This window comes from Chiloscyllium plagiosum, unplaced genomic scaffold, assembly GCF_037043375.1.
Source record: "Chiloscyllium plagiosum isolate Xiang-an unplaced genomic scaffold, Cpla_swu_hap1 HiC_scaffold_25, whole genome shotgun sequence".
NCBI lineage: Eukaryota > Metazoa > Chordata > Chondrichthyes > Orectolobiformes > Hemiscylliidae > Chiloscyllium > Chiloscyllium plagiosum.
Genome location: NW_028270163.1, coordinates 51,164,228 through 51,179,900, shown reverse-complemented (window position 1 = coordinate 51,179,900; position 15,673 = coordinate 51,164,228). Strand labels below are relative to the sequence as shown.

Here is a 15,673-nt window from a genome sequence, read left to right as displayed (position 1 = left end):
AAATTTGAGATTGGAATTATTATTTCACTGTATGGAGGAGATTCAACATCAGTAATGCTTAAAAGAACTATAGTGGCAATGATTTAAGATGTGGAAGCTGAATAACATCAGGAATTCGTAGTTCAGGTGTTAAATGATTTGATCAGTCGTGCGAATCTTCTGTCAGTTATAGAGACAAGATGTACAGAGTTCTGTAAACTGTTTCAAATTCCACAACCTGTTAGGCTATAAATGGCTGTGTAATCATTTTTTTGCAAGTTGTTTCTTTATTAATACTAATTTATATATATCAAAGCACAGCTCTTTTTATAGAATGCAAGTTTCATGTTTATGGAGGAGGTATCTGAATGAAAATTGAGTCTCTTGGTTTTGTTGATCAGAACTTTCAGGAGGACGTGAATCTTTTTGACTTGGAATTTGTATTTCAAATTGTGCCACGAAAAGGAATTCTCTGTAAGCATATTTCAAGTGTTGTTTCTTGAATCTTGCTTTATCTTGTCCTGTCTTACATTTGCTATGAAATGGCAGATATGTTTGGAAATGTCGGTATTTAAATTTTATGTTCTTTTATTTGTAGATCCCAATGTTCCAAATGTTCAAGTAACTCGACTAACACTGGTGTGTGCAGCTGCACCTCAGTCCTTAGTGTTGGATTTAACAGGTCAGTAAAGCTACCTGATTGAGAGTCTGTGATCACAATGTGCATTTCTGATGTCATTTTCAAAAAAGCGTTAAAATCAATTTATAGTTTGAACCTTTTGCCCCCCCCCCTTTCTCATGGTCACTGTTTAATTTGAAATAATGTTTCAAATTGATATCTTCTGTACAATTTGCTGTTTTTGTACCATCACTTCAGTTTATAATGGCTGAAAATGGTGAATTCCTTCTCCAAATGTCTGTGGGCAAGGATCACTCTCATCCCATTCAGGTTTTGAACATCTCCCTTGTGTCATGATGACGAAGGGTCTATGTCAATGTGTGGTCTAATCAGAACACTGTGCCATTATTCAGAAGATTTTCTCTGGTTTGTTTCCACCTCAGTAACATTGCTTGATCTGGTCTCTGTATCAGCTTCCTTGTTAAAACTTTGATGCCTTTCATTTGGCTATTCCAACATGTTTCTGATTGGCCTCTAGCATTCTGTTCTCTGTAGAAAATGCTGCTACCTGTCCTAACTTACATAACATCTGTTCACCTATGCTTATGCTTGGTGACCTATATTAGTTATGTTGGTTGATATCGGATAAACGTTTCTCACCCTCCTTCAGATTTCTCTAGAGACTTGCTCTTCCCAGTGTCTGTAATCTCTTCCACCCATTATCTTTGGAGATATTCATGTAACTCTGGCCTCAAGTACTCTAATTTTAATTGCTTTACGTTGGTGCTCAGGCCTTCAGATGCATAAGTTAGAAACTCTGGAATTACTTATTATTATCCCCCCACCCCAAATAATCCCTCCCACCCCCCCTTGAACATGTTCCTTAAATTTTCTTAAACCAAGCTTTTATATGGCTTGTATTTCATTATGTGACTTGCACCTAGTTTTGCTTATAGCCCTCCTGTGAAGTATTTTGAAGATTTTTGTGTTAAACACACTTTACAACATACTGTTCTGCCTTTACAAACACACAACTAGTTATAACGTGGATGCTAGAAATTTGAAATAAAAGCAAATTACTGGAGAAATTCAGGTCTGGCAGCATCTGTGGAGAGAGAAATAAGAGTTGACATTTTGAGTTCAGTGTGATGATTCTTCCTAAGAGGAGTCATACTGGACTCAAAACATTAACTGTTTTTCTCTCTCCGTTGATGCTGCTAAACCTGCTGAATATCCCCGGCAATGTTTGTTTTTATTATCCATTCTGTTGATGTCATTTATATCTCTGCAGTGTTTGGACATGTTGACTATATAAAAAAAATCTAGTTGAACCCCTAGATCTTTTTGACCATCTATTTGAATATTTAGTGAACAAATAGCACTTGTTCATACTACATCTTTTCATTTTTATTTGATCTAATTTATTTTCAATTCCTGGATTACCTCATCAAATTCAATAAAATCTTGTAACTGAATGCCTGAATTTAAACCACTAAATGGATGTTCAAGACAGAAGGTTGCCTGGGTTCATTTCAAGTTATATCTGATTTAAATTAGCTCTCTATAGAGTCATAGAGATGTACAGCACAGAAACAGACCCTTCAGTCCAATCCGTCCATGCCGACCAGCTATCCCAACCTAATCTAGTCCCACCTGCCAGTACCCGGCCCATATCCCTCCAAACCTTTCCTATTCATATACCCATCCAAATGCCCCTTAAATGTTGCAATTGTACCAGCCTCTATCACTTCCTCTGGCAGTTCATTCCATACATGTATCAACCTATGCGTGCAAAAGTTGTCCCTTGGGTCTCTTTTATATCTTTTCCCTCTCACCCTAAACCTATGTCCTCTAGTTCTGGACTCCCCGACCCCAGGGAAAAGACTTTGTCTATTTCTCCTATCCATGTCCCTCATGATTTTATAAACCTCTATCAGATCACCCCTCAGCCTCCGATGCTCCAGGGAAAACAGCCCCCACCTATTCAGCCTTTCCCTGTAGCGCAAATCCTCCGACCCTGGCAACACCCTTGTAAATCTTTTCTGAACTCTTTCAAGTTTCACAACATCTTTCCGATAGGAAGGAGACCAGAATTGCATGCAATATTTCAAAAGTGGCCTAACTAAAGTCCTGTACAGCCACAGCATGACCTCCCAACTCCTGTACTCAATACTCTGACCAATAAAGGAAAGCATACCAAACGCCGCCTTCACTGTCCTATCTATCTATGACTGCACTTTCAAGGAACTATGAACCTGCATTCCAAGGTCTTTGTTCAGTAACACTCCTTTGGACTTTACCATTAAGTGTAGAGGTCCTGCTAAGATTGCTTTCCCAAAATGCAGCATCTCACGTTTATCTAAATTAAACTCCACCTGCCACTCCTTGGCCATTGGTCCATCTGGTCAAGTTCCTGTTGTAATCTGAGGTAACCTCCTTCACTGTCCACTCCACCTCCAATTTTGCATTCTGCAAACTTGTTAACTATACCTCTTTTGCTCGCATCCAAATTATTTATATAAATGATGAAAAATAGTGGACCCAGCACCGATCCATGTGGCACTCCACTGGTCACAGGCCTCCAAACTGAAAAGCAGCCCTCCACCACCACCCTCTGTCTTCCACCTTTGAGCCAATTCTGTTTCCAAATGGCTAGTTCCCCATGTATTCTGTGAGATCTAACCTTGCTAACCAGCCTCCCATGGGGAGCCTTGTCAAACGCTTTACTGAAGTCCATATAGATCACGTCTACCGCTCTGCCCTCATCAATCCTCTTTGTTACTTCCTCAAAAAACTCAATCAAGTTTGTGAGACATGATTTCCCACACACAAAACCATGTTGACTATCCCTAATCAGTCCTTGCCTTTCCAAATACATGCACATCTGTTTGCTCTGAAGCTGAAAGAGAAGAACTGTTAAATGCTAGAACCGGGTCCTTTTTATTCTGTGGTGTATTGTAGGACAGTTCAATAAACTATGCTTCAAGTGATCATTCAATAGTTCTAGAATCAGAATCATATAGCTCGAAAACAGGCCCTTCAGCCCAACTCGCTCATGCTGACCAGGTTTCCTAAACTGAAGTAGTCGCATTTTTCTGAAGCTTTTTTCGTTTGGTTTATTATTGCCACGTACTGAGAAAAGTATTGTTTTGTGCGCTGCCCAGGCAAATCATACTTTATATAAGTACATCAGGGTTATAGAACAAAATACAGAATTATAGTGTTACAGCAACAGAGAAGGTGCAGAGAAAGATCAATTCTAAGATGAGAGCTCCATTCAAAAATCTGATAACAGCAGGGGAGAAGCTGTTCTTAAATCTGTTGTTATTTGTTTTCAAACTTTGGAAGAGAGTATAACGAGGGTAGGAGGGGTTTTTGTTATGTTGGCTGCTTTCCTGAGGTAGCTGGAAGTGTAGATGGAGTCAATAGAAGCAAAATTGCTTTGTGATGAACTGGGCTGCACTCTAATTTCTTGTGGTCTTGGGCAGAGCAGTTGCCATACCACGCTGTGGTGAATCTGGATAGGCTGCTTTGTATGGTGCATCTATAAAATTTGGTAAGAATCATTGTGGACATGTCAAACTTGCATCACCTTATGAGGAAGTAGAGGTGTTGGTGTGCTTTCCTGACTATAGTGTTGACGTGAATAGACCACGACAGATTGCTTGGTGATATTTTACTCCAACTTGAAGCTCTGACTGTCTCTACCTTGATAGAGAGTCAATGACCAGCTCCTTCATTTAGTCCATATCCTTCTCATCCTTTCATGTGAATTGGATGGTCAAAGAGTTTGCAATGTCATAACATGTGAGATGTTTAGAGTATAGCTCTTTTGTACATAGGCCGTAGTACTGAACTTCAAAGATAACTCCCCAAGCTATCTTAACGTTGTCGTACTACCTGTGCTAATCCCACTGGCATTCATAATCCACATTCTTAACAATATCACCAGTTCTGTTTTAGTTACACTGTCTTTTCTGTTTACTGATTCCTTGTCCTCCCCTCTACTCATTTACCTTGTCTTCAGTAGCATGCCCTAATGGGTACTCCCTGTTGGGCTCTGGCAGGACACGCATCTTCTACTTTGCAAAATTTTCTCAAAACTTTTTCCAATTGTGCTTTCCACGATTTAACCACTTAGTTTCTGAAACCTTTTCTTTAAAGCAGCCTTGGATTCTTTACAATCTGTAATTTTGTGTATGCACCTATTGAAACTGCTCAAATTTCTAAATAATTTAAACCTGTGTTTGACAAAATGTTTTTATTTTCAGGTGACGTTGAAAAATTTAAAAAACATTGTTTTGTGCTGAAAGAGGGTGTTGAATACAAGATAAAAATCAACTTCAAGGTTTGTTTCTATTCTTGTAATCACGTATTGAGATTGCTTGGGTAGTTATTGTTTGTGGTCTTCCTGACTCTGGATTTGGGCAATTGCTTACCTCCTATAGCCTCCAAATTCATACCCTTCCAGCTCTTGTGTATTTAGCTGAAAAGCAGGAATGCTGTTAGCAACCTGAACTCTGGAACAGTGAGAGTGCAGACTTGCATATTGATCAGTTTTACAGATGGTCCCATTGTTATGTTTGTGGGGCTCCCTCCACTTTGTGCTATAGCTTAAAATTCAGAATTATGATTGCTTGGGTCTATTTTTAGAGTTGTTTCTGTTGCTATTTCTTTTCTGTATGACAAGAATCTTAAAATCTTGTCAGTAAAAATAGGAAGTCTTTATAATTAAACTCTTCTAGTTATCTACAGGCATGGAGGTTATTTTATTATCTGGTGGTCTTGGAACCGTAGCCACTTCCTAGCTGTGGCTGAGACAACAAAGTGCCTCACAATTTTAATGCTAAACACTAGTAGGCATTTTTGACTAAGGACAGGCTCACCGAGGAAGCATGGTGTTGGCTGACACCCAGAAGGCAACACTGGATAGTATATATAACAGTCAGGGATAGAGGTCCCTCTCCGTGAATGCTGACTGTTGGGAGTGTTCTTAGTTTAGATTAGATTAGATTCCCTACAGTGTGGAAACAGGCCCTTCAGTTCAACCAGTCCAAACCGACCCTCTGATGTGTAACCCACCCAGACCCATTTTCCTCTGACTAATGCATCTAGCACTATGGGCAATTTCCCATGGCCAATTCACCTGACCTGCACATCTTTGGACTGTGGGAGGAAACCAGAGCACCCAGAAGAAACCCATGCAGACACTGGGAGAATGTGCAAACTCCACACAGACGGTCGCCCGAGGGTGGAATCGAACCTGGGACCCTGGTGCCGTGAGGCAGCAGTGCTAACCACTGAGCCCCACCGTGCCACCCTTTTACACCATCTTACACCACCATGAATGTCAGCATTGTCAAAACTCTGCCTGTATCATGTCACCAAGATTTTTTCACCCATTGTCTCTGTGCATGCCAACTTAAATCGGCTCCCACTCCTAAATTTGATAAAATTTAAACCCTTGTCAAAATCCTTTTTAGACCCTCTACATATCTCTCATCCCAGCATCATGAACGTCCTTTCCTCTTCCAATTCTGGCTGCATGAGTATTCTGATTTCTAATTGTTCCATTGTGGTGGTTGTGTCTTGAGCTGCTGGGGCCTTAAACTCTAAAGTTCCCTCACTTAGTTTCTCCTCTTCAAGATGCTCTTTAAAACTTACCACTTCCCTGTCCAATTATTGCCTTGTGCAGCTGTCAAATTTTGTTATTGCTCCTCTGAAGCATTTTGTGGCACTTTGCTACATGGAAACATTCTATCAATACACATTGTTGCTGATGTATGTGGAAGTCCCATTTGGGAAAGTACCAATTCTGAGTGCCATTGTGCTGCAGCTCTAGTCTCCAATCTCATGGTGAGAAGAGGGGAGATTTGTTTCTACTTTGCAATCCATCCTTTTATCTAGTATGCCTATACAGTTAAGTTTATGGGGATGTGATGACCTAGTGAGATTATTGCTAAATTATTAAGCCAGTGATCCAGATATAATATTTCCTGGAGTGGGGTTTAGAATCCCAGTACAGTAGATGGTGAAGTTTGAATCAATAAAAATCTGGAACTAAGGATCTAATAATGACCATGAAACCATCATCAATTGTCAGGAAAACCCATCTGGTTTACTAATGGATTTAGAGAAGGAAATTACTGGCCCTGCTTGGGCTGTCCTACGTGTGTTTCCAGGCCCAAAGCCTGGAAACTGCCCTCTCAGCAATTAGAGATGGGCATGGATGCTGGCCTAGCCAGTGAAGCTCATAACAGAATTTTTAAAACAGCTTTGAGAGTCCATTCTTACACCAGGATCATGGTGTTTGCAAAGCTAACTACAGACCTGCTTGAAGGCAATGAATAATGAAACTTACAATGTCTGTCTGTTCTCTAGAATGAGCATGTTTTATATCAAACTCCTTACAAATTAATCCACAATAAGGGTTAACATTGATTGTATCAATAGCTGAAAGGCCATGTGTTTATTTAATCTCCCTCTCCCTCCCCCTCTCTCTCTCTCTCTCTCTCTCTTTTCAGGTTAATAAGGAAATAGTCTCTGGACTGAAGTATGTTCAAACAACGATAAGGAAAGGAATCACAAGTGAGTACAAGTGTGTTTTGTGCACTGAATGTGAAGTTAAATTTCTCTTTCTGAAATACTTGGAATGAAAACCAATTTTTAAAAAAAGTCGACGTTTCCTCCATATACCACGTTCCCAAGAGCAGGTTTTTCTTCCCTGCCCATCCCCAGCTAAATAGAAACACTCCAGTTTCCTTGTTATTCAGATTTCAAATACAATAACTTTGTTACTCCAGATAAATAGAGTTTGATGCAATTTTTGTTAAATTCAGAATTCATAGCTAATGTTGCTTTGGTTTGATTTTTGTGCTGATGACATAGATATTAGCTCTAGTTGCAGGAATTAAGTTAATCAAATAATAAAAATTGAATTTGCAGTTACTTGAAGGATCAATTTCAACATTCTGATATCTGATTTGGACTTAAACACATGGAGACTGAGGGCAGTGTCAGAATAGAAAAAGCTTACTGTGTTGCCCAAAGTGTCCTAAGAGGATTGGGAACGTGTTGGAAATCCTTAAATGTTGATCAGAAAAGTGATGAGGAGGGCTAAATAAAACTAATAAGATATATGAAAGCCAGTTATAAAGGCTACTGTTTTTGAAAGGAAGAAACTGGCAAAAGTGTAGATCCTGCAGAGAGTAGAAGCAGAAAAGAAATTATAGTGGAAATAAGAAAATGGCAGAAATGCTAATCAAATGTTTTATCTGAGTTTGTATGGCAAACACTATTGATGTGTTGGGGATTAAAAGTAATGCAAATGAGGAATTTATGGATATTATTGTTAGGCTAGAAAAAATACTGGAAAATCTAATCATCAAATCCCTGGTCATGCTGACCTACAGCCTAAGATTTTGGGAAGTCGTTGGAGTGATAGATATATATTTTAATTTTTGCATAATTCTCTTGATTCTGGAACAGTTCTGTACACTAGAAAATAGCAAAAGCAAGCTAACTGGTTTAAAAAGGGGAAGGAGGGAGGAAACTGGAATGACAGCCTGGCATCAATAGTGAGATAACTAGATTGTAGTAGCATTTGGTAACATCACTATAGGCATTTCAGAATGCTAGGCTGACATCACTGTTATGAAAGGGAATTAAAAGTTGGATACATCTGACTGTTTTGAGGGTGTAGCATAGATAGGGCAAGCACAAGATGAAATGTATTTGACTTTTCAATGTATTTGAGATATAGTAAGTTGTATGGTTAGGAGTAATACATTAGCGCGGGTTGAGGGCTGGTGAATACACTGCATCAGAGAAACCGGTCATTTTCTGGATGGCTGGATGTAAGATGTTCTGCCACTTCCAGCAGGATACCTTGATCCCCAAACACATCATCATCCTTTTCCCTTTCACTGTTAGCATTCCACAGGGCCTGCAATGCCCGGTCCATCACTGTTAAGGCACTTTCACTCTCTGCACATTCTGTGCTCTTTTCTCTTTGACACGCACGCCATTCAGAGCATGATGCCTGTGCTTCGTGTTGATTACATACCCCTGTCTCTGCTGTGGTTTGTTGGCTCAGAGGAGATTTTTTGTCGTCCTGTTTAACGTACACCTATTTCACATCTAAATCTTCTCACGGGTGTCACCAACAGGAGATTCACCTTTTCTGTTCCATTTGCTGCTGCTCTCTCTCCTCCTGTCTCAACAACAAATAAAACCCAGCATTTTCCAGTATCTTTCAGCTCTGAAGAAGAGTCATACTGGACTCAATATGAATTCCATTTCTCTCTCCACAGATGCTGCCAAACCTGCTGAGTTTTTATAGCATTTTGTGTGTTTTGTAACAAGTGAAGTGCTGGTTATTTGCTATCTATATCGGTGTCTTTAAATGAAGAGACCAGGTGTAATATATTCAAATTTGTTAATACAAAACCAAGTGGGGCAGTAAGTCACAAAGAAATACCTTGAGTTAGGAGGATAGCGAAAGATGGAATATAATGTTGGATAAGTGAAAGTATTCACTGTGGTAGGAAAACACAAGTGGAGTTTGCACATTCTCTCTGTATCTGCCTTGGTTTCCTCCGAGTGCTCTGGTTTCCTTCCACAATTCAAAGATGTGCAGGTCAGGTAAATTGGCTGTGCAAAACTGTCCACAGTGTTCAGGGATATGTAGGTTAGGTGCATTAGTCAGGGGTAAACGTAGAGTAGTAGGGGAATGAGTCTGGGTGGGTTACGCTACAGAGGGTCAGTGTGGATTTGTTAGGCCAAATGACCTATTTCCACACTGTACGGATTCTGTGAATCTATGAATTATCTAAATAGTGAGTACCTGCGAAATGTAAATGTTTAAAGGGTTCAGGCAACCTACATAAAATATAGTTAACATGCACTAGAAAGGATACAAATAGGAATATTGTATCCAGTTCTGGTTGCCCAGTTATAGGAAAAATATTAAGTTGGAGAGGGTTTAGAAGAGACTTACCAGGATGTTGGACATTTTGAGTTATAAAAGGCTGAATAGGCTGGGACTTTTGTCAATGGAGTATTGGGGGTTGCAAGTACACCTGATAGAGACATGTATAGAGTAATGAGAGGCAGAGATAGAGTTAATAGTTGATTTTTCCCTAGGTTGGGGCATTTTAAGACCGGGGGTACATTTTTTTTAGGTTAGAGGAGAGCATTTTTAAAAAAGACATGGGCAAATGTTTTACACAGAAGGTGGTTTGCATGTGGAATAAACATCCTGAAGAAGTGGTGGATGTGGGTACAATTCCAACGCTGAAAAAAAACTTCAAATAGGTACATGAATAGGAATGGTTTGGAGGGAAATCAGCCAAGCGCAGGCAGGTGGGACTAGTTTAGTTTGGTATTATGCTCGGCAAGCACTGGTTGGACTGAAGGGTTTGTTTCTGTGCTTTATGATTCTATGAAGGCAAATGTTGGCCTTAAGAGTTGGAGGGTAGGAGTGAGAAAATCTTCAGTTGTGGCCATATTTAAAATACTGTGCGCAGTTTTGCTTTTCATATCCAAGTAAAGATAGTGTTACAGGTTACAGTTAAATGTTCACTAGAGTGATGCCTGGGCTGACACTGTCCTCTGAGGAGAAACTTGGTGGGATGACACTGTATTCCCCAGAGTTTAGAAGAATGAGAACTGATCTTGATGAAATGCTGACAACTCTGAAAGGGCTTAACCAGTAAGATGCTGAGAGACTGTTTTCCATGGCTGGAGACTCTAGAACTGGAGCTCATAAGGGGCTGACTGTTTAGGATTGAGATGTGAAGTTTCTTCATTTAGAGTTGTGAATCATTAAAATTCTTCTCCAAAATGCTACAGGTACTCCATTGAGGACTGAGATCGCTAGAGCTTTGGAACAAAAGTATTCAAGGACTGAGAGGCTAGACCAGGAAAGAGGAGTTGATTTAGAGATTCAGCTGTGATTTTACTGATGAGCAAACCAAGCTTGAGAAGCTGTAGAACATACTGCTGTAAGGTTGTGGGTGGTTAAGTTGAAAAATTAAAATGTACTAGTTTTTGTTTCGGAAAGGATATTAAGGACTACAGAACCGAGACAAGGTTACGATAATCCATCATCTAATGGTATGTAGGCTTAAGATGCCAAGTGGCTGTCTCCTAGGGTGATGGAGATGATGACAGATGGTGAGCATTTTGAGAACTTACTCATCAGTAAGCACACCCCCCCTGCCCCCCCCCAATAAGCTCAGACAGATGATTGCACCAAGTTCAGCACCCATTTGTGACCCCTCTAATAATGCAACAAGCCCTGAACAATCAGGCTTAGGGTGAAAGTGGCAATTAACATTTGTGCCACACAGGTGCCAGATAAGGAAGAATCTAACCATCTCCCTTTGACATTCCATAAAAGAAGAGCAACATAGGTTGGAAATTCTGTGGTGAGGTAATTCATCACCTGTCTTCCCCAAAGTCTACTAACTATAATGCTGGAGGGTGCTAGATTACCCTCCACTTGCCTGACTGAGTACAGCTTTAACAACACTCAAGAAACCTGGCACTATTCAGGACAAAACAGTCCACCTGATTAGCATCCCATTCACAAACATTCATCATTCCCTCCTTCCCCTCATTTTCTACTTGGGGGTCCTGCAACCTTCAGGATTCCATATTGAGTTGAATAATATTAGGGCCTGAGCACCTTCTCCTATGTCCTTGCCCTAAACCCCACTCCAGGTCTTATCATATGGGCTGTTACCACAAACTTACATCCAGAGTTGGAGTTCCACAATAATCCATTGTCAGCCACTAATTAGCAGATATTGTTTCCCCCAGGCCGACGATTACCCATTCCCTTTACCCAATTGTTTTTCTTTCTCTAGGCTCCATGACCACCTATTGTTTACTCTTCCCCTACCCAATCTTCAGCATATATGCCAGCCTTTTCCTAGCTACAGTCACTTCTGAAGAAAGGTCACCGGACTCAAAACATTATCTCTGCCTCCTTTCCATAGATGCTGCCAGACCAGCAATTTCTGTTCTTGTGTCTGATGATCCTCAATTCCATTTCCTGTCTTTTCCCCCTAACCCAAGAGCTCTCCCACCTGGGCTGGAGTGCATGGCAACCCCTCTTGCAAGTTCCCTCCCATGGCCCACACCATTCTGCCATGGAACTATAATCAGGAGATCGATATACTGGAGCTCCCTTCTTGATGGTGCTGTGGTATATCAACATCAAATGGATTGCAGCAATTCAAAAAGGTGACTGACCTGGGGAAGCTTATCAAAGGGCAATTAATGCGCGCCTAATCAGCTACTCCCACATCCTGTGAAAGAATGTAAGCAGGGCGAGCAGGTTATGGAACGTTTTAAATAAGCGTGTATTGTGCTCGGAATGTCAGAAGCATAAATGTGCAGCTTGAATGAAGACCTAGTGAGAAATTAAATGGATGATTCATTAAAATTCCTTTTTCTTGTACCCTTTGAACAGTTGATAAAGCTGAATACATGGTGGGGAGCTATGGTCCACGTGACACCGAATATGAGTTCCTTACAACACAGGAAGATGCACCCAAAGGAATGTTCGTGAGGGGCACCTATACTATCAAATCCTTATTCACAGATGATGACAAGCATAACCACCTCACCTGGGAGTGGCAGCTCAACATAAAGAAGGAATGGAAAGATTAATCAACACAAGACCAGCTGTAGTCCATCTGACAGAGGAAACATAAAAATACACCACCTGTACCAAAGTAATCTTTTTTTGAAAAGGAACAAAAAAATGCGAGATTTATACTGCACAGTGAGATCATTGGCAAAAGAAAATCAAATCCTTTTTTTGTAAGGCACAGGTCAGAGGCACGGCTACATGTTTCATTCCCCAGTCTCATTTTAGTTTGCTTTTTTTCCTTCCAGCAGCTGCCTTTTGTGGGGGATGGGGAGGGTGGGACTGCAGTATGTTGCTTTAAAAGAGGAAGCAATGAGTCATATAGACTTGGCTTGAGGTCTTGACATTCTGCAGTGGAGCTTTGACCACTTCTTATCTATTACTTAAGCGCAATGCTAAGCTTGGAAATTTAGATGATCATGATGTTTCAACCAGGCAAAAGAATATAATGTAAATTTGTTAGAGGCAGTTCTTTCTCTGAATTTAAAAAAAAACTTGTAATTTTTATTGTGTAACCATGTTGCCTTATATATGCTAAAATTGTTTTTGAAAAAAATCATAGAATTTCCTAGTCAAGGTCTTTATACTAGTAGCATGAATCCAGAAACCATTTTGTCTTACTAGGTGCTTGTGGTTGTGATCACATTGCACTGCAGCTAGTCTGATCAATGCTGGCATTTCTGATGTGAATGCACATCTATTAAAAGTAGTATTTCAGATGTACACAATTGAGTATTGAAGGCCTATGGTTTAGAGAGAATTTTGTGCTGTGTCTAGGCATGTTACAGCAGACGGAATCATGTATAGTTTTTCAAGTTACAGGTGCTAAGTGGAACTGCCTGACCATGAAATGTCAGCAGTGGATGAAGTGTCAACCAAAAAGATAAAGGAGCATTGCTTCAAAGTGTTGGAAAGAGATGGTGGAACTCGTGTTATGCCTCTTTGTATTTTGTGCCTCATATCAATCTGTGTCAGTATTCCATTTCTGGATTCTCTACACTACCATCCGGCTAATTTTAGTTGAATAGTTTCATTTTTAAAATGTGGCATATTCAATAAAGTGTTCTAAGCAGCCAGCATATATCATTGGAAGCTTTTAGCCATTGAGGTTAGAACTGGGACCAAATGTGATTTTACCTGTCTGTCTTGCCATATCCCCTGCTCTTCCCCATATACAATAATGGATTTTTTTTTATGTTCTCTTGTGACTCCTGTGTAGACTGGATATTAACAGGTTAAAAAACCATACCCACGTTTTCACTGCAAATATAATAAAATATTCCGACTAAATACTTGTCGTCTTTTCTCTGTCAGCAACTTGCATAATCTCTAAATTTGAAGACAACATCCTAAAGCATTTTGCATACATTATCTGAGTTTCACACCAATCCACGTGAGAAATTAGGACAGGTGGCCCAACGCAGCAGTAAGTTTCATGGACAATTGCTGGAAATCTAAAATATGAAAGGAAAATTTCAGGAAATCTTGCAGCATCTGTGAGGAGAGGAGTGGTTAACATTTGAGATTGACCTTTGAACTTGACAAGGTGGCTGTTGAGAGGCTTGTTTTCCGTCACACTGACCTCTAGAAATGAGGAATTGCTTCACTGGAGGAGTTTTGTTGGCAGCAGAGGGTATAATGCAGTAAAGTGGGGTTAAGAGACAATATTGGGCATGTTCTTTTTGAATGGTGTAATTGGCTTGAGCGGGTTGTACTGATTCATTGGGGTGGTGACAAAGGGAATTTGATTCCTTTACCAAAAAAGATCAATTTTCCAGCAAATGTAGAAGTGAAAGAGGATCTTTCTGTTCCTTCTCCCACAAAAAGTAAACTCGAAATTTTCAACATTTTAGCATCAGCTTATGGCAAATTTAATATCATGACTCACAGTTTTTCAGTTCCTAACCTAAAACCCCAAAGCTAAACTTCTTGAATGCCAATTGCAAGACACTACACACTGGAAAGGAGTCGGGCTTGACATACCTTTAGGCACCAAGTACTCACCCTGCGTTAATACCATCAAGTGTATCAAGCAATTGTCTATTGAAAGAACTGCTGAATTGGAGCCCAATTCTGGAAATTGGGACTTTCATTAATCAGATGAAGATTATCAAAGTCCCAAGAGTTGTTGGAGTTACTGAGTTTTGAGAAGATTTGTAGCTCGGGTAGGGGTTCTGGATGTAGGTTTGCTCACTGAGCGGGAAGGTTTGTTTTCAGACGTTTCATCACCATACTAGATAACATCATCAGTGAGCCTCTGAATGAAGCACTAGTGGTATAGCCTGCTTTCCATTTGTGTTTAGGTTTCCTTGGGTTGGTGATGCCATTTCTTGTACTTTTTTTCAGGGGATGGCTAATGGGATCCAAGGCAATGTGTTTGTTGATAAGAGTTCCAGTTGGAATGCCATGCTTTGAGGAATTCTTGTGTGTCTCTCTGTTTGGCTTGTCCTAGGATGGATGTGTTGTCCCAGTCGAAGTGGTGTCCTTCATCTGTATGTAAGGATACAAGTGAGAGTGGGTCATGTTTTTTTGTGGCTAGTTTTCTGCCTGTTTGTCCAATGTAGTGTTACAGTTCTTGCAAGGTATTTTGTAAATGACATTAGTTTTGCTTGTCGTCTGTATAGGATCTTTAAAGTTCATTAGCTGCTGTTTTAGTGTGTTGGTGGATTTGTGGGCTACCATAATGCCAAGGGGTCAGAGTAGTCTGGCAGTCATTTCCGAGATGTCTTTGATGTAGGGGAGAGTGGCTAGGGTTTCTGGACATGTTTTGTCTGCTTGTTTGTTGCTGAGAAATCGGTGGACTGTCTTCACTGTGTACTCATTCTTTTTGAATACACTGTATAGGTGATTTTCCTCTGCTCTGCGTAGTTCCTCTGTGCTGCAATGTGTGTTGGCTCGTTGAAATAATGCTCTAATGCAGCTTCATTTGTGGATGTTAGGATGATTGCTTCTGTAGCTCGATATTTGGTCCGTATGTGTTGTTTTCCCATCGACACTAGTTTGAAGTTCCCCGTTGGCTATTCACTCTCTACTGCAACATCTAGGAATGGCAGTTTGTTGTTTTCCTCCTCTTTAGTGAATTTTATGCCAGTAAGGGTATTATTGATAGTCTTGAAGGTTTCCCCTGATTTGTTTTATTTACTGATGACAAAGGTGTCATCCATGTAGGGGACCCAGAGTTTGGGTTGGATGGTTGGCAGAGCTGTTTGTTTGAGTCTCTGCATTACTGCCTCTGCTAAGAACCCTGACATCGGAGATCCCATGGGTGTTCTGTTGGTTTGTCTGTAGGTTTTGTTGAAAGTGAAGTGGGTGGTAAGGCATAGGTCCACTAGCTTGACAATATTGTCTTTGCTGATGAAGTTGTTGTTTGGTGTATGTGTCTTTGGTTCTTAATGTGGTCAGTGTTTCCTTGGCCA

General features: G+C 40.3%; 1 protein-coding gene across 2 annotated transcripts in view; it reads left to right on the top strand.

The window, feature by feature from the left end:
• Positions 1-13,547, top strand: part of arhgdia (Rho GDP dissociation inhibitor alpha) — a 49,811-nt gene extending 36,264 nt beyond the window's left edge. For both annotated transcript variants that reach the window (XM_043715019.2, XM_043715017.2), the window contains exons 3-6: positions 578-661; positions 4,870-4,946; positions 7,123-7,186; positions 12,078-13,547. In XM_043715019.2, the coding sequence (XP_043570954.1) occupies positions 578-661; positions 4,870-4,946; positions 7,123-7,186; positions 12,078-12,277 (425 nt within the window). In that variant the 3' untranslated portion in view covers positions 12,278-13,547. The remainder of the gene's footprint in view (positions 1-577; positions 662-4,869; positions 4,947-7,122; positions 7,187-12,077) is intronic.
• Positions 13,548-15,673: the final 2,126 nt, after the last annotated feature.